Source organism: Jaculus jaculus, chromosome 10 (assembly GCF_020740685.1).
Source record: "Jaculus jaculus isolate mJacJac1 chromosome 10, mJacJac1.mat.Y.cur, whole genome shotgun sequence".
In the NCBI taxonomy this organism is placed as follows: Eukaryota; Metazoa; Chordata; class Mammalia; order Rodentia; family Dipodidae; genus Jaculus; species Jaculus jaculus.
This window is the reverse complement of record NC_059111.1, coordinates 67,976,313-68,000,945: the sequence shown is the minus strand read 5'-3', so window position 1 is coordinate 68,000,945 and position 24,633 is coordinate 67,976,313. Positions and strand designations below refer to the sequence as shown.

Genomic DNA, 24,633 nt, shown 5'->3' with positions numbered 1-24,633 from the left:
GTTCAATCAATGGGGCTGACACTACAGAGCCAGAAAAGGTCAGAATCTGGGTTGAAATCCAGAAGTTTTCTTTGCCATGATAGGCTACTTACCCTTTTGGGAAAAAGTGCTGAATTTCCACAGTATTCAGCCTAAGAACATACATTTATTCCAGACAGTGTGGCAATTATATGCATTTCCTCTTCTAGCATCTTCTGGCTGTGAGCAGCATTTTGTTGAAAAGTGCATTTCTACTTGGCTTTAATCTTCATCTGAAAGTGTAGGAAAGAAGGAAGAAAATCACTTGGGGGAAAAGAAAATAGTTCTAATTGTTCTAATTGTTCATGTTCAAGTATTTCTTAAGAGACCTTAAAATAGAAACCTTGGACTTGTAACATTTGTAAAAATTCCATGAAAGTTTCTAGATAGGGTCTATATTTTTGAATTTATGAATGGTTTCTTTCATGAACTATAATTGCTTTCTATTGCTTAAAAGGGTTAGATTTTCTTCATCAAAGGATTTCTTTTCTTTCAGAAAAGGTGGCTAGAGAACAAAAGAAAAAATAGCATGTGTTAAGTCAAGGAAAAATGTGCCTCTGGCCCAGTTTCACAAGTCATTTTTGTCATTAATAATTTCCACATGGAAGCTAGCTCCTGTCCTGCCCTGAATGCCCTTGTTGCCTCAGCAACAAAACATGGAGTTTCTCAGTATAAAGCCTTGGCTCCAAGGCCACCTCAGCTTTTACCATGCAGAAAAGCCATGTTGTGCTACTCAGAACATCCCAATAGTTTTGAAATAATTATAAATATGATCACACAAGTGCCTGAGAAGCCTTATTCTTAGGATCAAACTGAAATTTTTGCCCAGGAGAGACTTGAGTCCCTAGGAACCCAGCACTGCCAACCTCCATGGGCTGCTGTGGTGGCTTGAGAAGTGCTATTAAAGAGGCCTCCCGGGATAGAATGAGTCAAGATTGAAAGGCCTTTCAAATTAATGATTAATTAATTAATTAATTAATTCAAATTAATGATTAATTCTTAAAAGTAAGTACAGTGTAAAACTGGGTGGGCCAAACCTATATTAGGTCATTCTTGCCATTTCTTAATGTCTTTCTGAGTTTATTTCTGAGGGACATTTTCTTCTCAAATGTCATGCAAATCTACAACTTTCAAGACTCTCTTTGTGTTCCTGAGAGGCAAAAAGAGAACAAGAGTTGCCTCTGACACTTTCCCTAGGAGTAAGTACCACATAGCAATCCTAAGACCATATAAAATGATGCAGTTGTATCATATGTTAACTTATCTTCAGACAAGATTTTGCCATTGTCCTTGGAACATTTTAATATAGTTTTATGTGTATGACTTATAATGTCATGTTTTCTATAATATTGTTGCATGAACTCTTTTCTGTTAAGAAGCCAACAAGTACTTGTTCCCTCAGACAAGATACCCCTGACAGATTAAAGGCCAATTCCACCAATGTTAAACTTGGTTAACCAATGAATTTATTGGGCATCCTTACAAAGCATAGCCGAGGGGCTACTTAGAGGAGTGTGGAGACTCCAAGAAGATATGGCATTAAAAAGTTTTATCCTAGCATGGATAATGACCTCCCCACAACTTCACAGATGGAGCTCAACACCCCTTGATTTCTGTTGAGTAACTATCATAGACTGTGTAGAAGGGGTTTCCTTCAGAGATGTCAAACTCTAAATGCTATTTCTGTTCTGAGCCTAATTAAAGGGAGAGGAATGTTAGTAATCTGGAAAGTCCCCTGGAAAGGGCTTTGACTTATATGTGAATCTGCCTAGCAGGTCTCTAAACATGCTTATTAGTGCATGTCACATGAGGTGACTGAGAATGATGACCTGAGTGACTGCCAGAGTATGTGGGATGTCAGCTGATAGCTTCAAGGTGGTTAGTTTCCATTCCAAAATCTGATGCATATGTTTCCACCAGCTGGAGTAGACTGTGCTCATGCATGTGTGTATATGTGTATAGACATGTATACAGATTGACAAAACTCTCATGACCCAAGGAACCAAAAATATGTCAACATTTCTCACAAAGTTTCTGTATATGACCCATATGCTCAGTCAAACTGGGTACTAAGAGGAAATAGAACCAGCTGTGTCGTCAGGGGAATGCCATTCATTTGTAATTATACCAATCACATTAATTATTTCAAGTAGTTGTAATAGCAACTTTGCAATGGTAAAATTAAGTTCATACCAAGGTTAAGGCATTTTTAAAAATGTAAATATAATATAATATAATTTGAACCATTTGAGAGTGTGCAATTCATTGATATTAAATGTACTAATGATGTTATATAAGCATTCCCATTATACTTCAAACTTTCCATCATCTCAGCAAACTCTGTGTCTGTGAAACATATCTTTTCATTTTCTCCTCCTTTCAGCTTCCAAGGGCAATTTATAAGAAACATATCACACTGTCAAGGCAATCATTTCCTTTCATAAATCAGTGCTCTTGTCAGATTAATGGATAGCATCCAACCTGAATATTTTCCAGAAGCAAACTATACCAGAGACACAATTTTCAAAAACTGTCCTGGTAGGCTTCTGCTAGTTTTTCTTTTTAGGGAAATCAACACACAGTTTCTTAGCTTTTATTACATATGATGGAGGATAACTTTCCCTTTAGTTTGCATCATAGAAATTGTCATTTTTATAAGAGAGACATGGCCAAGTACTGTCACATTCATGTTGCTAAACCTAATTGCTCTTTAGAAAGAAATTTAAGAGGTGCTAAAAATCTATCAGAATGCTGTAATTTTCATTATATTCTTCACCAATTTTTTGCTCATATAGAGTATTTGTTTCTTCAAAAAACCCAAGGAGGTAGACTACTGCAGTTAAGTAAATGATAAAATATATTCTAAGGGATGGAGCTCAGTTGGTAGTGTTTGCCTAACATGTATGAAACCTAGCTTCTCATCAACCAGGCATGTTGGTACAAACCTGGAATCCTAGCACTCAGGAGGTGGAGGCAGGAGGAATCAGAAGTTCAAGGTCATCCTTAGCTTTGTAGCCAGGTCAGGGCCAGCTGGGATGTATGAGAACCTGTCTCCAAAAATGTAAAAAACCATTTTAATTGTTTCCAAAAACATAAAAATCCTATTTTAATTGGGGATTGGAAATGCTGGTTGTACCTTGAGTCGAGTTTGTTAGTTACCAGTTCACATGTAAAGTTACATTGTATCATCACAGTATTTTATTACTAGTTATTTGTATTAACTTTATCATTGACTTAGTGACAAAACTAGTACTATAGATGGTCTATACCTGAAAAGGCATGACAATGTCTGTAAGTGATGTTTCCTCTTGGCTTATATCTCATTTATTATATTTCTCAGTCTTTATAAGTGAGCTCTTCAATTATGGATAGACTGTAGATGTGTATTTTCATACTAGAACAAATATAAAAATTCAGTTTGCAACCAAATGAATTTTGATTTTTTTCACTATTAAATTCTTACATAATATTATGTAATATTATATAAGTGTATTGATGGAGTTCAAGAAGACAGTCTTCGAAGAAAATGTTGGAGAGAAAGAATAAAAGTAAGGAGTTAGTGAGAATTGAGCACAATGCAAACTGGGGACCTTTAGGGTTATCCCTCTTGTGGACGTCTAGGCCTTGGGACACATTCAACGGAACACAGAAATTGTCAGCAAAAAGGCAAATAAGACAGCATAAAGTCTTGGCACCTGACTTTGAAAACATCTTTGATTAGTCCAGATATTTGTGTGGGTACCAATTACCCATGGAATATTGCATACAGAACCACAGAGCTTGAAATTATTATTATTTTTTTTTAGATGAGGACCATTGTTTGAGCATGAGACTGCAGCCTAAAGCAGGGAATATGTCTTTTTTTTTAATTCAAAGTAGGGTCTCACTCTAGCTCAGGCTAACCTGAAATTCACTATGTAGTCTCAGGGTGGCCTCAAACTCATGGCAATCCTCCTACTTCTACCTCCCAAGTGCTGGGATTAAAGGCATGTGCCACCATGCCTGGTGGGAATATGTCTTAAGAGTGACTTTTGTTATAAGTACTGGACTTGAGATGTCAGAAACAAGACAGTTGCTTTATATATAATAGAGCAGATTCTGATCATTATTGAGCCAAATCAGCTAAGTTCTAATATAGTCTGTGACAAATCTGTTTTGAGAGAAGAAACTATTTGACAATCAATGTTTTTAGCTTAATCTTGGCTAGCAATTAATTTTATTTATAGTAGGAATTTTTATTAGCATAAAACAATTTTATGTTTTACTTATGACTTAAAATTTATAAAGCTTTGGCAAGCTATCGCAACCTATTGTACCTAACAGGAGGATATAAATTATAGTGATTGAAGAAAAAGATAACTAATATACAAGAGTTAGAGAGAAGAGAAAGAGAGAGAGAGAGAGAGAGAGAGAGAGAGAGAGAGACAGAGGGAGAGGGAGAGGGAGAGGGAGAGGGAGAGGGAGAGGGAGAGGGAGAGGGAGAGGGAGAGGGAGAGGGAGAGGGAGAGTGAAAGGGAGAGAGAGAAGATGTAGAGGATTAAGATTAGCCTTAATCCTACCCTCTCCAGTGTCTTATGGTTCAGGTGTTCCCTGTAAGGGCCTGGTAAAGGTTCAGCCATTTGGTCTGCCTTTTAGGAAGTAGAATTTTATGGTACCATTGCTGTTTGGGTCTAGATTTGTGTTTCCCACCCCTTCGATGCCCTTCCCTCCCTCCCCATCTATCCTAGTGTCTAGTCCATGAGATGCTTTCTGGGTATGTAAGTTATCTTGTGTAGATTCAGGGTAGGTGCTGTAGATAAGTGAGACTATGTGGTGATTTTTTTTTTTCTTTCTGTGATTGGGTAAGTTCACTGAGAATGATCTGTTCCAGGTTCAACCATTTTCCCTCGAATTTCATTGTGTCATTTTTCTCCTTATTATTTATGTCACCAACACTCTCTACCTGACAACCAGCCTTGTCTTATAATACCTGTGTATCTACCTATAATTTTTTTCTACCTATAATTTTTATATAGGCCATTGATTTAAGATATCTTTTGTTATCAAAATTTAGGAAATACATTTTTTAAAGGTATAAGCCTATGAATACAGACAAAACATGATAACTCTTTGGGGTATAATCTTTATCAATATTTTTAACACTTTTGGAAATGATTTTATTAGGGTAACTAAGGTAGGTGTTTGTTTTTGTCTTGAGGCAGGCTGGCTTGGAACTCAGGCCAGTTGCTTCCTTTTTTTCAAGTGACAGGGTATTATGATCTCTTAAAATACTTGGGAAATTATGACTCACCACCTCAGGGAGAATTTTGTTTTCCCAATAATCCTCTATGGAGGTTAAAATTGAACTGGAATATAAACTCAGTAATTATATTTATGATATTATGTAAAAAATTATGATTTCTCACTAATCATGTGTGTTGGTATACACCTGGAATCCTAGCACTCAGGAGGTGGAGGCAGGAGGATCAGAAGTTCAAGGTCATCCCCAGCTATATAGCCATGTTAAGGCCAGCCTGGGATACATGAGAACATGTCTCAAAAAAAAAAAAAACATAAGAAAAACTGGGCTGGAAAGGTTGATTAGTGGTTAAGGCACATGTTTGCAAAGTCTAAGGACCCAGGTTCAATTCCCCAGGTTCCACATAAACCAGATGCACATGGTGGTGCATGTGTCTGGAGTTTGTTTACAGTGGCTAGAGGTCCTGGCACATCCATTCTCTCTCTCTATCTCACCCTCCCTTTCTCTGACTCAAATAAATAAATAAAAAGAAATCTTTAAAAAATATGTAGAAAAACTAGCCAGACATAGTGGCACATTCCTTTAATCCCAGCACTTGGGAGGCAGAGGTAGTTGGATTGCTATGAGTTCGAAACCACCTTGAGATTACATAGTGAATTTCAGGTCAGCCTGTGCTAGAGTGAGACCCTACCTCAAAAAACAACCAACCAACCAATATATATATATGTATATATGAAAAATATTTTAATTGGAGATTGGATATGATGGTTCCACATTCAGTACAGTTTTTCAGTTACCAGTTCACATGTGAAGTTACATTGCATCATCATAGTATTTATTACCAGTTATTTGTATTAAATTTATCATTGACACAGTGATAAAATTGGTGCTATACATGGTATGTACCTTGGAAAGGCATGCCAGCATCTGCAAGTGATGTTTCCTTTTGGCTTATATCCCATTTATTATATTTCTCTGTCTTCATAAGTAAGCACTTCAATTATGGATAGACTATAGATGGGTATTTTATCCTATAACAAGATAAGAACTTAGGTTGAAATCAAATGAATTATGAAAAAAGTTAACAAAAGAATTGGAAAGTTTAGAGAGGCATTTTAACAAGTAGTTGAGAGACCTCACTTCATATCTCTAAAGCTAGACTTGTGGGCTGTGTGATACGGCATGTAAATTTACTTTTCTGTTTTGTCACACATATTGCAGGTTAATAAAAGTTATTTTGAGCATGCAAAGAGTCAATATATGTAAAACACTCTATGCAACACATATCTCACAATGAATGCCACATGTAATTTAAAAAATTCCTATGTATATATGCACATATATACATATATTATAACAGGTTATACTCTTTTATTCCCTCACCCTGACTCCTGTTATCCTGGGACCCCTCCTCAGTAGGGTTATGATAATCACTGTGGAGTCATGAATGCCTCAGTCATTCCCTATATGGTAACAGGGGTACCATGCCTCAGCTATCTGCTCTGTAGCTCTTACAATCTTTCTGCCCCCCTCTTCCGCAATGTTCTCTAAGCCATGGTTGGCTGCCAAGGTCCAGCCTCAGCAAGGTTCGATAACTCAGAGGGTATGAGTGGAGTCAGCATTGTGAGGAAATAATTTGGACCAGTGATTCAGATGAAGCACCCTTGACGCAGGACAAAGCTCTACTTCTTTATTTATACTTTTACAATACATTATTTTTTTGCAAGCCAGGCATAGCAACTTATTCATGTAACTTCTATTCTCTAAGAAATCCTGCAAAATATTCTCTTTGGTTTCCCCTGCTTCTGCTTTACTCATGAACCTCTTACCCCATAGACATTTTGATAAATGACATCTTAAGCAAGAAAGTCAAAGATTGTAAGCTGGTTAGTATCTTACCCAGGCTAATGGAAACCAAACAAGACCCCTGGCAGGTAGCTCTTATGGTTATAAGGTGATAGACATTTTTTACTTCAGAAAGGGCTGTGTTGGCCACTCTACATGATTTTATCTTGTGGCCTAAATAGTGCATCTCTCTATTTCTTATCCAGTACTGATGTAATTGTATCTATGACTTTATTTTGCTATTCCATTTTACAGTTTGGTCCTGAATGATGCAAGTTTCTCCATAAAAGGAAGATTTTCATATTTAATTCTTTTCTCATCTTCCCATGCCTTCTTTTTTCCATTAATGTATGCCCCTGTATATGGTAAAGGTTGATCTATCCAACCAGTGGTCCACCAAACTCTGTTGTTAATTTTGAAAGTTACATATTCTGTTTTACTTCCTTATGTGGGTCCAACCTGATTATTTGAAAGATGTTTACTTTTGCTCCCTAGCATTTCTAAGGTCCTTTTTTAGTAAGTCATCTGTAGGCTCAGGAAATGTTCCTATTAATTCCTGTAATCACCTCAACAACAAGAATTTTCTTGTACGTAATATTTCTTGGGAACAATTGGTAAGGCATGTAGCATTGTAAGGAACATGTCTCTTTAGGTAAAATATACATTTGTGATGTTAAGAAACTTTGTTCATTTAAACTAGTCATAGTTTCAGGATTCATAATCTGTTTACCTGTTTAAACATTACAGCCTCAGAAATTGCTATAGAAACATTCTTTTCCTGCTTAATCATAGGTGACTATATAAACATATCTGAATTGGATTCCCTATTACTACTGAAAAGGGGAGAATGAAAGCAAAACTAAGCAACAGCATACTTATAATAATCCCAAAAAATTCCAAGAAAGAAAAAACAGTAGTGCAAACTGTCAGGCAGCAGGCATTCTAGGAGGTCACTGAAATACCTCCTGGCTTTGTCCAGGGAAGTCTTGGATTCCACAGCTTTGCATGACAGAGTCCCATTAGCTTCATACTCCAGAGCCTACCGATGCAGCTGCATGGCCACCGCCAGTTTGCCTGTTGGCACTCTGTTTTAGCTGTAGTTCTTTGTAGCCTCTGGATTTCTGCTTCGATAGGTTTTGAGTAATCATCATGTCACCATCACCCTGGGGCTGGTTGTCAGGGTAGTATTAAGAGCAGTATTCATGACATTGCTTCCTGGTCCCTGGAAGAAATGGTAGAGTTGGCATGTCTTGTGGTGAGCAATCAGCTATCTTTTTGTCTTATTGATGGATCTGAGCTCTCTTCCTTTTCTCTACCATCTGTAAAATAAAACATATTCTCCAACCAAGAGTGAGAGCAATTTGGACTAAAGAGGGTATGTAAAGCTGTTTTGAGAGATTTTTGGTATGCAAGCCCACTCGTTTTCTCCAGAGAATAGTGGTGACTTCTACCTAAAGTCTGGGTTTCATGATCCTGGGATTCTGACTTGGTTTCCAGTACCAGACATGAGTTTTTTCCACTGAGCAGTCTTGTGCCCATCTTGGTAAATTAAGCAGTTGAGTCTTTTGATAATCTTCTTCATTTTATGCTACCATAGACCATAAACTATGACCATAGACCATAGACTATGTTGATATGTTTCCCAAAAGCAAGTCTTGTGTTCTCTTGTTACATGAAATTTCATCTAAAGCAAGAGAAATTAGGAACTAAAAATGGAGAATGATTCAACAAGTACTTGATAAATATTAACTTTCTGTTCCTTACTTCTTTCTTACTGGCCTCTCCAAAAATGTCCTTTCTTGACTTTTTTCTTTAGGCCTCCATATATTCTCATTGTTCAGCTTCAGCTGAAATGTAACCTCATTACATTTTCAACAATTTTCTACTTTGGAAATACTTTATGGTCACTTTTTTTCCCATTTGCCAGAATATTTGACATATTAAAGTTGGTGCCACTCAAATCTGAGAACTGACTTACAGAAGTTGTTAAAACTCCTTTCTAGTGTTGAGAGGAGCCCAGGAAATGATTAAATTGTTTAGTATTATATTTCCCAATAAAGGGTAAGTTTCTGTCCTTCAACAGTTTGAAGTTTCAATGAATTGGATAGTGAATCCATTATTATTATCTTAGAGAGAAGGACATACTTTTAGTTAGTGTTAGTGCAAGGCACAGAGAGAGTTGGGTTTTCTTTAGCTGAACTTTCCTTAAAGTGTAAACTTAGATTGTTTATTGTGATTTATTTTGTCTCGTTAATTATGTCTGTGTGAGTTTGAATGAGGAACTGTGAAATAGGTATTTGATATCGTTATATATTTATGTGCAGTTGATTCTGATTGAAAACTTAACTCCAGAGAATTACCAAACTGCTACCTCTCACCTCCCTCCCTGCCCCACCAACTTAGAACAGGTTTTGTGTTTTGTTCACCTTCCACAGATAGCACAGTCTTTGCTACTTGATGCTTGGTAAATGCTTAGTGCCTGGATGGTTGAGTGAAAGGAAAATGTAAGAGAACCAAAATCTAAAAGCAGGGGTGGGAAGAACACATTAACACACTAGAAATGTGAGATTGCAAACGTAAAAATGCTCAGGAAAAGGAAAATAGTTTTATCAATATTGCAGTTTCTACAATAGGAATCTCACCTAATCAGAGAACTGTCCTTCAAGTTACACTACTTAAAATAAGATCTGAAAGGTGGAAAAAAAGTAAAGAGGGAAGTAAGAGCATCCAAGAGCTTCCCTGACGTGTTTGTGTAGACTTTCATCATCACCCATTTAACTGCTGGCACTGTCCGTGGTTCTGACCTGAGGCTCTGGTATCTTGAATCTGAAGCCTCACGGTAGTCACAGATTCCTGAGCACCTGAAATGTGGTTCATCTAAATTGAGACTGTAGTTAGTATATGAAACACATTGGACTTCAAAGAAAGTACTGACATAGAGAAAGCCAAAGTCAGTAGTAATGATTTAAAAATATGGGTGACATGTTCCAATGATATTATCGTGGATACTAATTGTTGTAAAATTGTTATTATTAAACTATAATTCACCTGTTTCTCTTTAGTTAATGTGGATGATAGAAAATTTGAAGTCATTTTTCTGGCTCACTATATGTTTCCTTTGGACTCTGCTGTTTCAGACAGTGATCTTACTTTCACATTATCCCTGACATTTTGGGATCACAAGGCTTCTTACTGTGCACATCACACTTCATTTTATGTCTTGTATTCACTCTTCTTCTTTCACTTTTCCCCTTTCCTTTCACAAAACACTAACTATTATTTCTGCCTTTCTGTTTAGCTCAAATATCTCCCCTATCATAATAAAACTTTCAAAATTCCTTGAGGCAGAGTTAAACATACCTCAGAGGCTTATATGTTCTGTGAACATCTTTATTATCACTAACTCACATGCTTGTATTTATCTCTCCAGTCAGATTGTAAGCATCTGAAAACTGTGGGTGCATATAATGTATGTTACTAATTACATAAACGGATCCCCAGTTGTAGGGATAAGTTGCTTTTCAGTAGACATTTATTTATTTATTTTATTTGTTTAGGTTTTTTGAGGTAGGGTCTCACTCTATCCAAGGCTGACCTGGAATTCGTTATGTAGTCTCAGGGTGGCCTCAAACTCACAGCGATACTCCTACCTCTAACTCCCGAGTGTGAGTGCTGGGATTAAAGGCATGTGCCACCATGCCAGGCTCTCAGTAGATATTTATTAACACCAAGCCTTGTAACAGGTTGGTCAACAAAGGCTTGGTGAATAGCAATTGAATCTACACATTTATTTTATTCTTATTTATTTAAGAGAGAGAGAGAGAGAGGGAGTGATTGGGCCCCCAAAGCCCCCAACAACTGCAAACAAACTCCAGACACATGCAGCACCATATACATCTGGCTTACAGTAGTTCTGGGGAGTAGAACCTGGGTCCTCAGACTATGTAGACAAGTGCCTTTATTGGTAAGCCATCTCACCAGCCTGAATCTATACATATAAAGCAGCTGCTGTATGATTGGTATGACTTAGGATTTTACAGACAATAGGACTATATCTACCTTGTCTCAACAATCCTACAAGGTAGATATAGTCATCCTCATTTGGGTAGCTCACAAAAGCTCAAATGTAGCAAATGATAGAGCTAAAAATACACTTGAAGGAATGACTCCAAAACCATGTTTCATACTCCTCCCATATGATTCACTGAGTGTTGAAAAGTGGATTCAGAAATGCAGAATATATTCCTATACCTAAAATGGGAAAAATCTCTAGGCTGCATAGCTCTTTCTAGTACCAATACAGCTAGTCAACAGGGAGGAGAGAAGAAACTTTATTAACCTGTGCTGTTGGTTCCTTTCTAGACACACACAAATAAACTCTAAAGAGGGCAAAGCTTCACCTACTCAAAAAATTCTCCATTTTTATAGCTTAAGTATATAGCTTAGATGTCTTTAAATTCATTTCAGAAACAAAGCCACATACAAAAGGAACAAAAGATAAAATAAGTGAACTTAGAGTTTTATATTTTTATTGTCTTCTTAATGGCTTATCTCTTACATTAGTATTTTTAAATTTAGAGACTAAGGAAAATACTTGTTCAAATACCTTGTCATTGAAGTGAGCTATAATATATTGAAGAAACTTTTCAAAACAATACAGAAAACCTTAAAAATTGGCTTAATTCAAATATTAACAAGAAAAACATCTGATTAAATATCTGTTCAGAAATACTAAAATTGTTTTGAAAACTTTTTAACACATGCTTTTTCTCATAGGGTGACTTTTGTATGTATTTGCTATTTGATATTTGTGAAAGAGTAGGTTATTTTACATCAGTAGTAATATGAAGGTTTTATCATGGAAAAAGTAGCTATATTTATTCTAAACAGGTTGAAAATTTGAAAAATACTGAGATAAAATAGAAAATTGGCCAAGATTCTATTGCAGTTAAAACTCTGTTCTAGGCATATAAATATGCCCCACCTATACCTCTTCAAAAACTCTGGTTAGATACCCAGCATTGTGTTTAATCCTTTCTAAAGGAGTCTTTTTTCTGCTATTAAATGGTTTTGTATTGTCAATAAAACTTCACCTTCTGTAAAGAAAATTGCTGTGTTTTATTTTTAAAAGTCTCTGAACCATGTCTTAAATTTCTCTATATTTACATCATGGCTCTTCACATAGCAAGCACATGATGCTTCTTCAAGGAGTGAAGGGAAAAGCTCCCCATATGGGATTCATATAACTGATAAAGAGATTCCAACTTGAGTGGACAGCATAAGGAAGCTGTAAGGAACAGATTCTCTTAAATATATTTTCATTTATTTATTTATTTGAGAGGGAGGGAGGGAGGGAGGGAGGGAGAGAGAGAGAGAGGGAGAGAGAGAGAGAGAGAGAGAGAGAGAGAGAGAGAGAGAGAGAGAGAGAGAGGGAGGGAGGGAGGGAGAGAAAATGGGCATACCAGTGGTCCAGCCACTGCAAACAAACTTCTGACACATGTGCCACCTTGTGTGTCTGGCTTATGTGGGTCCCAGACAGTTTAACCTGAGTCCTTTGGCTTTGCAGGCAAGTGCTTTAATTGCTAAGACATCTCTCCAGCCTGGAAAAGATTCTTTGAAGGAAATTTTTGCATTACTAGGAAGCTAAATCTTTCTTAGCACCTACTTATACTTTGAGATTAAGAAAACAGATTCTAACTCAGTATGAACTTTTATGTCTTATATAAAAAGAGAGAAAGTCCATGGTCAAACACATGCAGCATAAGAATAGCCTTCATCTGGCTGCTTCAGAAGATTTAATTTATTCAGAGAAAGGAACATAACCCAGAATTTTAGGAAGAAAACTTCTAGTTGTTTTATCTGCCAGATTGAATGGTCTTCAAAGACATGAGCAGTAAACACTTTTGAATACCAACCACTTAAATGCCAAAGGATCACAAACTCTAATGCTGACTTTTAGATGTATTTCCTCTGAATTCATTCTGAGTCTGAACATATATTTTGGGGAGTTGGCCTGACTCTGACCATTTTCCCTATTCTTTCTTTTTTCCTTTGCAATTGGTCAAAATCAACAGACTTCTCCAATGTCATGTTCCTCTGTGCCAAGAGAATATTCCTGTGGTTGCTAGATGTCTCCTCCAAAGTCACAGGTCTCTGGGGGAAAACTGAGACTTTATCATAGAATTAGTTTATTTCCCTTAGTCTGCAAGGAAGCTAGACTATGCTAATGTTCTATATTATTGCTTGCCAGCATGATGAGAAAAATCTCAGAAAATTTCCTTAGAAGAAATTAAAGATCAAATTTGCATATAAAAACCCAGGAGAGGTAGATCAGTAATTAAAGTGCTTGACTCATAAGCATGAGGATCTGAGTTCAATTCTCAAACCTCATGTAATAAAAATATCTAAGTGTGATGGTTCATGTTTGTAATCTCATAGGTGGGGAAGCAGAGACAAATGGATCCCTGGGGCTTGCTGGCCAGCCAATCTACCCTATTTGACAAGTTCTGGACCAATAAATGAAACTTTCTCAAAAAAACCAAAAAAACAAAGAAACACATCTGAGGAACAACACTTGAGGTTGTTTTCTGGCCTCCATACAAATGCACACACATGGCCTACATATGTGTATCTGCCTGACATCAAAAACTGGGAAAAAGCCCACTGGAAATCACTAATAGTAATAGATGAATAGTGGAAATTTATGTGCATTATATATACATATATATACAAAATTTTCCAAAATGAAGATATATTAGTTTGATAAATGGAGCAACTTAGCATTATTAGAGAAAAGCAATTTGTAGGCTGGAGAAATGGTTTAGTGGTTAAGGAACTTGTCTGTAAAGTGTAAGGACTCATATTCATCGCTTCAGATCTCATGTAAGCCAGACACACAAGGTGATGCAAGGGTGCAAGGTTGCATATGCCCACAAAGTGACACAAGTGTCTGGAGTTTGAGTGCAGTGGCTGGAGGCCCTCGCATGCCTATTCTCTTTCTCTCTCTCCCTGTCTTGCACAAAGAAAAGGCCAGTCTGTTATGCTTGCCTCAAAAAGAAAAAAAAAAAAAAAAGCAATTCATATACCCCCATCATCATCGCCCAGGGCCAGAAGCCTGAGTAACATGAACAGGCATATCTGAGTGATAGTGAGGCTGCTATTAGCATATTCATTATGATTTTAAAAATATTTTATTTACTTACTTGCAAGCAGAGAGATAGAAGAGAGACAGACAGAGAGAATTGGTGTGCTAGGGCTTGCAGCTGCTGCAAATGGTCTCCAGATGCATGTGCCACTTTATGCATCTGGTTCTATGTGGGCACTGGGGAATTTGAACTCAGTTCCTTAGTCTTTTTAGGCAAGTGCCTTAACCACTGAGTAATTTCTTTAACTCTGTTTATTATGATTTTAAAAACTAAAATAAGGGGCTGGAGATATGGCTTAATGCACTTGCCTGTGAAGCCTAAGGACCCATGTTCAACTCTCCAGATCCCATGCAAACCAGATGCACAAAGGTGAGGCAAGTGAAAGGTTATACATGTAAGTGGCACAAGCATCTGGAATTCGACTACAGTGACACAGGCCCTGGTGTGGCAATTCTCTCTCTCTCTCTCTCCTTCTCTCTCTCTCTCTCTCTCTCAAATAAATAAAAAGTTTAAAAATTAAAATGAAAACATCTTTATAGGCTCCTGTAACTATTTTGTCCCCAGAGGCTTCCTGCTGTTCCTAGTAGATAATTCAACTTTAGATATCTATGCTGTCTTTCCTGTTGGATGGTAGACAAGGGAAGAGGCTATATACTAGGTGATTCAGTTGCCCATAATGCACCACTCTACACTTAAGGGATGCTAAACAAACACTACTGAGTTGACATAATGTATCATATCTCTCCTTTTGCCTGTAGGGTGAACCAGGTCCTCCTGGTCCTTATGGTCCCCCAGGAGTTCCCGGTATTGGACAGCAAGGTATCAAGGTAAAGATACTTGTCTGTTTAGTAGATAACTATTGATTTTTCTGTAGAGCAATAGGGCAGGGAAGTGTAACTTAAACTGTTTGGATCAACCATAATAGACATACATGTCATTTTCCTGCAAAAGCTGCTTACATTTGGATGCTTGATATTATAATACCTTGATTTGGGATATTTACCATAGGAAAAAATATATTTGTCTCCAAATGCTCACCCTCTCACAAAGCACATGTGTTTCTGTTGAAGTTTTCTGAACTTTAAACATTAATGTACAAATATGTTCTTGGAAACTGAAACACCTTAACATGCTAACTATCAATTGTCACATTAAATAAGAAGAAACCAGAGGGATCATGGCACTGATGAGTAAATGCTGACAGAAAGGTCTGTAGGGAAGTAGAAAGGAAGGGAGCATCTCTCCATGGGGGCTCTTTCCCACACAGGATGTATTAGAGAGCAGTACTGATTTTGAATTGTTAAATCACTTTTCTATGTGGTCAAAATAATAAAGCTTTAAAGCAGAATTGAATGAGAGCAGTCTAAAACAATGTACTCTGGATGTAGTGAAGTGTTACCCTGGAAAACATTTCAACAATAAATACATTTAGATTACCCAGAAGGTGACATTTACATATGACAGTTATTGGAGAAGGGACTTGAAGGCATTCAAGTTAAACAGAGTTTACAGTAGATGTAAAATAGGACAGAATGGGAACAAGGAAAAAGTCATTTCAAAATGGTGCAAGGAGTACTACAAATGTTGGTATGACCCATCTGAGTCATATAAATGATTTAGAATATAATTCTTCCTTTCAGTTATAGGATAGTTTGTGAAAACTGCAAGTATGGGGCTGCATTTAGATAAGAAGAATTGATGTTAGGGTAATTTGTTTACTTCAATTCACATTCAAGTCTTTTCCTTTTCTAGAATTTTTTTTATGTCTATGAGTATGAAGTTCTGTCTATCTTGTTATTTATTCTTATTGAAATTTTCAGAGTATCTGTGTTATGTTTGTTTGTTATTTGAAAATTCACACTGTGGCTCCCTTTCTGTGTCAGGGAGAAAGAGGCCAAGAAGGGAGAACAGGAGCTCCAGGACCGATAGGAATTGGTGAGCCTGGACAGCCAGTAAGTAGCAGAACTCCCAGGGGGAATGGAAAGGGAAAATATGATCTTTAAGTGTTCTTTCTGAATAAATGAATAGGAATAAATGGCCAAATGACTCTATCTTATGTAATTTTACACAAAACGATACAATAAGAAAATAAGCATAAAAGGCTAGATCCAGGGTGTTTTCCCTCCATCCCCCTTTCTGTATATACATACATGTATATGTGTATATGTGATATATGTGTGGATATATGTTTTATGTGTGTGCATGACATTTACAACTGATTCTCTCTTACTGTAATCACTTACAAGATTATCTTACCTGAGAAGAGTTCTCATGTGTCAGAATTTTCTAGGTATTAGGGATGGGATAAGGTTGAATATCTACATGTAGAAAGTGACTTTTATGTAGCCCCAGGAACAATCACTGAGGTTCATGATCTTCTAAGTATGCAGTCCAATAGTACTCTTTAGAGTTAGGGTTAATTATGCTACAAAGATAAAATCCATCTTATTGACAGTTACTATCTTATGAAGTTTTAAAGTTTTCTATTGTTGGAGAAGAAAAGAATTTCTGTCAAAAGAGATCTGAAGAGGAAATGAATAAAACATGACAATTCTGGCACATGAAGCTTCTTAATGTCTCAAGTAATCGCTCTCCTAGGAAAGAGCTATGTCTGACTCACTAAGGTACAAGTAAAAATAACTGGCTATGGGTAATTGGCCTCCCAGTTTTGCTTTGCATGGCATATTTCCTTGCATGCAATTGTTAACAGAACCATGTGCTTCTTTGCTGTCCTCAGTGAGTGAAATGACAGCATGTTATATGAAGGATAAGAGCTTTACTGTTTGGATAAATTAGTTTAAAAAAAACAGCATCCTATGGAGGAAAAACATACTGGACAAATTGTCTAGATATACATGATGGAGTCTCTATTTTCATCAAGTAAATACTCTTAAAAGTAAACCACTTGGCTGAAATAAAATCAAAGTAACCCACTAGCCTCTTTAAGACTGTATTTTGCTCTAAAACAATCATAAGATTTAGTACTTATTCTTTTCTTTCTTTTTTTTTTTTTTGAGGTAGGGTCTCACTCTAACTCAGGCTGACTGAGAACTCTGTAGTTCTAGGGTGGTCTCAAACTCACAGTGATCCTCCTTCCTCTGTTGCCCAAGTGCTGGGATTAAAGGTGTGCACCAACATGCCTGACAACTTTTTCTGATTTCTTACAATTCTGTGGGCTGACAGGGGTGTTCTGTATAATGTACAGTCAGCTGGAGTGATAGAATAGCCATAAGATTAAAATGTCCTCATTTACATGGTTGGCAGTTGTAGTGGATACCTTCTTGTTGCTTGGAAAAACACCTGACCAGAAGCAGCTTGTGGAAGGAAAGGGTTTATTTTGGCTTACAGTTTCCAGGGGAGGGTTCATTATGTCAGGGAAGACATGGTAAGAGAAAACATCTAAGTGGGCATCACATCACCACAGCAGTGGACAGGAAGCAGTGGCAAGTAGGTTAGACTATAAAAGCCCACCTCCTGTGACACACCACCTCTAGCAAGGCTCTATCTCACAAAGGTTCCACCAGCTGGGGACTAAATAGGAGGCTTAATCACAAACACTTGAGGCTCTGGGGAATGTTTTGTAGTCACATGACCATAGAAGTGAATGTTGGTTGTTGGCTAGAAGTTCAGCTATGGTTGTTCAGAGACCTGTTGCCTTGCAGAAGTGTTCCAATAGGCGGAAGTCACTAATCACATATGCTCAGTGGCAAAAACTGTATAGCATCACTTCTGTGATTGTGCTGGTTAAACAAGTTCAGTGCCAGCTCAGATCTGAGTGGCATAGAAAAAGCCTTCACCAGTATGCACACCCACACATATATTTTATACATATATATATATATATATATATATATATATATATATTCTATATTCCATATTCGAGAGAAAAAAATGTGTGATGTTTCTGAGTCTGATTTATTTCTAGTTTCCTACAAATGAATTTAATTTTATTCTTCTTGATGACTGAGTAAAGTTTACATATATATATATATATATATATATATATATATGCAGAATTTTAAAAAATTGTTTGTTTTTATTTATTTACTAGAGAGAGAGAGAGAGAGAGAGAGAGAGAGAGAGAGAGAGAATGGTCACGCCAAGGCCTCTAGCCATTGCAAACAAACTCCATATGCATGCACCATCTCATGCATCTGGTTTATGTGGGTACTGGGAAATCAAGTCTGGGTCATTAGGCTTTATAGGCAAGTGCCTTAACCACTAAGCAATCTCTCTAACCCCCTTTTAAAGAATTTTTAAAATAAATATTTAATTTTTATTTATTTGATATATATCTATTACATTTTCTTTTTCTTTCTTTCTTCTTCTTCTTTTTTTTGAGGTAGGATCTCATGCCAGCCCAGACTGTCCTAGAATTCACATGTAGTCTCAGGCTGACCTCAAACTCATAGCAATCCTCCTATTTCTGCTTCCTGAGTGCTGGGATTAAAGGCATGTGCCACCACACTCAGCTCATTTTCTTTTCTGTATCCATTCATCCTGCCTCTATCTCTTGGCTACTATGCATACTGTTGCAATAACATGGATGTGAAGATATCTCTATGAGTCCTTTGGATATATACACAGGTGACTTAGAGCATTTGCGTGTATACAAAGGAATAGCATAGTTGTAGACTATGGTAGTTCTGTTTATAGTCTTGGAAACCTGCATAGAAGCTGCCCAAGTTGACATTTCTGCTGGCAGCCTATAAGGTTTCCTTCTCCTCTTTTCTCACCAGCATTTATAGCTTTTCCAAACAGGGTGAGACAGAATCTCAATATACTTGTAACTTTCATTTCCCTGATGACTAAGAGTATTGAACAGGTTTTTCATACATTTATTCTCCATCTGTATATCTTCTTTTGACAACTGTTTAATTCATTCACCTATGTGTCAATTGGATATTTTTTTTTGTTTATTTGAGTTCTTTGTTGATTCTAGATATTAATACTGTTAACTTAGTTCTTTTATTTCATCCCACCTAAGTTATCTTGGTTGGAGTACTTTCCTTAGTTAGCATTTATTTAGTTTTACCCATATATTTACCAGTTTCTTGGTTCACCAGTGCTCTCCTTTTTTCCTTTTGACTGATTTCTTCCTTATTACTCTGGAAAGTACATCTTTTAGGAGGTGTTTTTAGTGAAAGTATGTTATTAGTAAATCCAGCTTTGGCTAAAATATTATCATTCATTTTTCTTCATAATGGTAGTTTAGTTGGTGGGGGAATATGGATGGAATACTAATATGAAAGTCTACCACCAACAATTGTTCTCTTTGAGATCCTGGTAGTATGCCCACAATCTTTTAGCAACTTATCTAATCATAGTACAGTTCACATGCAAACGAATGTTTGTGTTTGGACCAATTACAGCACCTCTTGCATAGCAATAGAGGGTTGTGTTTGCAATAGTCACAGCTCCTCAACACCAATCACTGCAGTCCCCCTGTTCCTCCTCAGTGGAAATGGTTGCAGAGTTATCTACAGTTCCTTGGGATTATGTTAGCAAAACACTTGGCACAAACTGTCAAATAGCCCATGGCTGAGGCTGTGCTTTCAGAGCCAGAGGAATCATTGTGCTGTTTTCTCATGGAGTGCTCAAGATGGCTTGTTCTGGCATAACAGTAGTCCAGCTGGCTCTTTGATTGACAGACCTCCTGTGCAAAGCCGCCAGGGCAGAAAGAGCTAGTCCAATAGCTGCTAATTAATGAGTCACACGGCCACAGCTCCTAAGCATTCACTTACAGGAAAATGATCATCAGAATGAGTGCTCAAGAAGTTAAAATGTGGGCTGGAGAGATGGCTTAGCGGTTAAGCGCTTGCCTGTGAAGCCTAAGGACCCTGGTTCGAGGCTCGGTTCCCCAGGTCCCACGTTAGCCAGATGCACAAGCGGGCGCACGCATCTGGAGTTCGTTTGCAGAGGCTGGAAGCCCTGGCGCGCCCATTCTCTCTCTCCCCTCTATCTGTCTTTCTCTCTGTGTCTGTTGCTCTCAAATAAATAAATAAAAATAAAAAAAAAAAGAAGTTAAAATTAACACTAATAGTGATTGTAATGCTTTAACGATGTGTCACCTGCCCAGTGCCCAGGGAGAGGCAAGACCCCTTTCTCTGATTCACAGATATAAGAGCAACTGAGACGCTCATGTGCATATTTCTGTATGTGAATGCATGTTCATGTGCACGTGCATGTATGTGAGCATATGTTCATGTCACATGTGTGTATGTGAGTGCATGTTCATGTGCATGCACATGTGCGTGCGTGCGTGCGTGCGTGTGTGTGTGTGTGTGTGTGTAGGCCAGACAATACCCTCAGGTGTCATTTGGGAACAAGTTCTCTCATTGGCTTGGAACTAGCCAAGTAGATTACACTGCCTGGCCAGCAAGCTTCAAGGATCCACTTGTGTCCATCTCCCCAGCTCTGGGATTACTAGCACCAAAACTCCTGACTTTTAATTTTTTTTAATTTTGATTTATTTGACATATTTAAAATGTGAATTCTGATGTGAATTGAACTCAGGTTTATGCTTGTAAGGCAAGCACTTTACCAACTGAGCGATCTCCCTCTGCTCTGGTTTTGAGCCCTAAAATCTCTTTCATTGTCTTTGGACTTAGCTTGCCTTTACAATTCATTTTAGAGAAAAAGTTTATATTAGTTGTCTTTCTGTTTATAGCTATAGAGTTTTTACAATATTTCATGTCAAAACATGAAATTTCTGTTTACTTGCCTTCCAAGCCACAATTACTCAAATTACAGTGACTTTGATGTTTTGTGATCTAACTGGAAAGGAGAATCATAACAGATTGGAAGGTTCACAGTATAAAAATGTTGCATCAAAATGTCATAATAAAAAGTCAACACTCTGGGCTTTAGGATCATTTAGAAGTAACACAAAGATTTACCTTGGGATTGATGAAGATTATGTTGGAAGTTCTTTGTTTTTTGCTTCTTTGCCTAGATCATATCCAGTGGCTTCAGGCTTAGAATTGCTCTCTTTTCTATACCAAATTAATGTAAGGCTGCTGACAGGATGAAGTATTATTCCAGCTCTGGCACCTAACTTTGAACTGTCAGCCATCTTTATGTAATTACCACCAGCTTTGTGCTGATCTAGTAAGTAGAGCTGATTCATAAAAAGTAAATTGGCCAGGACTGTCGGGGTAACCTATTTCTTGTGTAAGGTTATTCAGAGTTCTTTCAATGAAAAAAAAATTCCTAAAGTATAATTCTAACTACTAGGAGGTTAAAAATAAAATAGATGACACTATTCAAAGATAATGGGTCAGTTTTACTGTTAGCAGATTTATCTTTAATGCTCATTTTTATTAAGGAAAGTAATAATATAAATATAATGAGAAATCATATTTTATCTCATTGTTAATGTCTTAAAGCATTTGCCTGATTAGACTGTATTAACTGCTAGGTTAGGTTCTTGTGAATATATATATATATATATATTATAATATATATATATATATATATATATATATATATATATATGAGTGATTGAGGTGTTTGAAGACAAATTCAATATGTCATAGTTGTAATTAGTTCTCTGTCTTTTAAAATGGCACCGAGATTTTTATAGAAATATTTATGTCTTTTAAAATGATGTATAATAATTTGTCAATGGAAGTTTTAAAAAATATATATATATTTTTTGGTTTTTCTAGGTAGTGTCTCACTGTAGCCCAGGCTGACCTAGAATTCACTATGGAGTCTCAGGGTGGCCTTGAACTCATGGCAATCCTCCCACCTCTGCCTCCGATATTTTTATTTTTTTATTTGAGAAAGAGAGATAGAGAGAGTGCCAGGGATTCCAGCCACTTCTGCAAATGAATTCCAGATGCATTTGTGCATTTGGCTTTCATGGGTCCTGAAGAATTAAACGGGGATCCTTTGGCTCTGCAGGCAAATGCCATCTTTCTAGCCCCTCAATGGAAGTTTTTTTAAAAGTCCTTTGGTACTCCCTGATGTATCAAAAGTATGACTCAATTAATCTAAGTACTTACTATTTCTCTTCTCTGGTTAATAATCTTCTATCCTGACTATTTTTCTGGGAAACAAAAGAACACCCTGGTGGTATGGAATATTACTCAGAGAGCTTATTGTGATTGAACCTTGTATTGCTGGCTTTTAAATTCCCCTCGCTGTTTGTCAATGAGCATTAGCTCTGTCTACAGGGCATTAAATACATGGCTCCTTAAAGCTTCCATATTCTCACTGTCACCTTATCTGAAGTGTTCTAGAAATGTAGAGAAGGAAGCAAGGGACACTGGTGTTTTATGCAGTTTTCCTGTCTGTACACTGTTCAATGGAAGCCACTCTCCAGTAGATCACCTTACTTGTAATGATTTCCACAATAAGACATTTGTACCAGATGTGATTGTTTCTCACAATCCCATTGACACTCGTGATATATTGCTTGAAATACAATGTTTGGGATCAGAAAGATTGAACTACTTGCTTGAGGTCACATTGCTGATAATGTAGTACAACTCAACTTGAACCTCAGTCCAAAATACACTAAAATCTGCTTTTAACTATCATGGAAGACTCTCAATTCTATGAGGCAAGGAGTAAGTTTGTCTGTGGTTCCTTGAACCTAACCTGGATCCTTCTACTTTTGGGTGCTTGACAAATGTTGAATGAATGAGAAAATTGAGTGAGCTAGAATAAAGACTTCCTTTTATTTAATGTAAATTATGTCTTTTTAATCTTCAAGTCATGAGTGAAGAGGCATAGGTTGCTAATGATTTTGTTGTTAAAATGTGTGATGTTAATTTGGTTCATTTCAGTTCAGTTTGCAATCCAGTTTTATGTTCATTTTAATTTTTTCCCTAGTTAATAGCTCTACCATTACAGAAAGCTGTAATGGCTATTAGAATTTTGATTAAAGTTTTGAAGTTAATAGCTATGTTTCCCATAAGCATTGCAATTTAAATTGAATTCCATGTTAGCCTTTTCTTTTAATTAAAGTCTTTACTAAATAAGCTATGTGTAGATAACCAAATCAAGAAGATTTTAAAACTACATAATATTAAGAAAAAGCAAAAGAAAATGTTGTGGATTGGGGTACAATTAGTTTTGTTTCTTTACTTTCTTTTTATTTTGTTATTTATTTACTTGAGACAGAGAAATTAGGACAGAAAGAGAGAGAGAGAGAGAGAGAGGGATTAGGTATGCAAACAAACTCTAGACGCATGTGTTGCGTTGTATATCTGTCTTACATAGGTCCTGGAAAATCAAACTTGGGACCTTTGGCTTTGTAGGCAATTGCGCTAACCACTAAGAAATCTCTTTAGCCTTAGTTTTGTTTCTTAATGTGCATCTGTAGCTAATTAATCACTGATGAACATCAGACTGTCTCCTTTTCTGCCATCATGCTTGAGCAAAAAACATCTAGTAAGTAACTGTGGGTTGCTGTATCTGAAGCTCCAAGATCAGTGTGCAGTATGCTGGCTTAGAGCCAAGGGAAAGTCAGTAGATTTCCCATCATAGGCTGGCTTCCCTGGCAAGTGACCCCTGGGAATATTTTGGTCCAATAAAGGAAAAACTGCAGTTAGTGCTCCTAAGATTTATATTGTTAGTCCTGATAGGTTTTGGGGAGAGAGAGACATGATTCAAGAGAAGTAGGGAGAGAGATTGTAGCTCTAGGCAAAAGGATTTACTAGTACAGGCTGTGAAACTGGGTCTGAAGTAAAAGTTTCAACCTCAGAGAAAGCAAAGTTGTACTTTTAGGTTTTTGGAGAGAGGTAGAGATCTTCTATTTTAGGAAATTGGCCTTAGTTAACATTTGCCCTGTGCTATATGACAGAGGTAGGAGAGTGGTGGAGGGAATGTTGCCTTTGCTACACGATAGGCATCGCTCTTTCTCTGAGTAGAGGGGTAGGCCTGGCTACTTTGTGAACCATTATACCTGACAGGGATCATGCGTCCCACCTGTAGTCCTCTCCTTCTAGGGCCTCGTTACTGAGAAAACCTGCTTGTAGGATGGATAGGGTTCCTTGCCTATGTGCCAGGAATTTTACAAGCCTCTTTTCCACCTTTTTTTTTGGTGGGGGGGGAGGGTCATGAACAAGAAAAAAAGGGAAATTTTGTAGCTTTTCAAAATTCCTAATTTTGACAAAAACTCCTCTTTTAGCTTTTCAATTAGTGGGTTTTAAAAAAAATACATTTTATTTATTTATTTGAGAGCGACAGAAAGAAAGAAGGCGAGAGAGAGAGAGAGAGAGAGAGAGAGAGAGAGAGAGAGAGAGAATAGGCATGCCAGGGCTTCCAGCCACTGCAAGTGAACTCCAGATGTTTGCGCCCCCTTGTGCATCTGGCTAACGTGGGTCCTGGGGAATCAAGCCTCGAACCGGGATCCTTAGGCTTCATAGGCAAGCG

General features: G+C 37.2%; 1 protein-coding gene across 1 annotated transcript in view; it reads left to right on the top strand.

Moving 5' to 3' along the window:
- Col28a1 (collagen type XXVIII alpha 1 chain) overlaps positions 1 to 24,633 on the top strand; it is a 176,903-nt gene that overhangs the window by 36,722 nt on the left and 115,548 nt on the right. The window contains exons 12-13 of the mRNA XM_045160618.1: positions 15,006 to 15,074; positions 16,131 to 16,199. Coding sequence (XP_045016553.1) covers positions 15,006 to 15,074; positions 16,131 to 16,199 — 138 coding nt within the window. The remainder of the gene's footprint in view (positions 1 to 15,005; positions 15,075 to 16,130; positions 16,200 to 24,633) is intronic.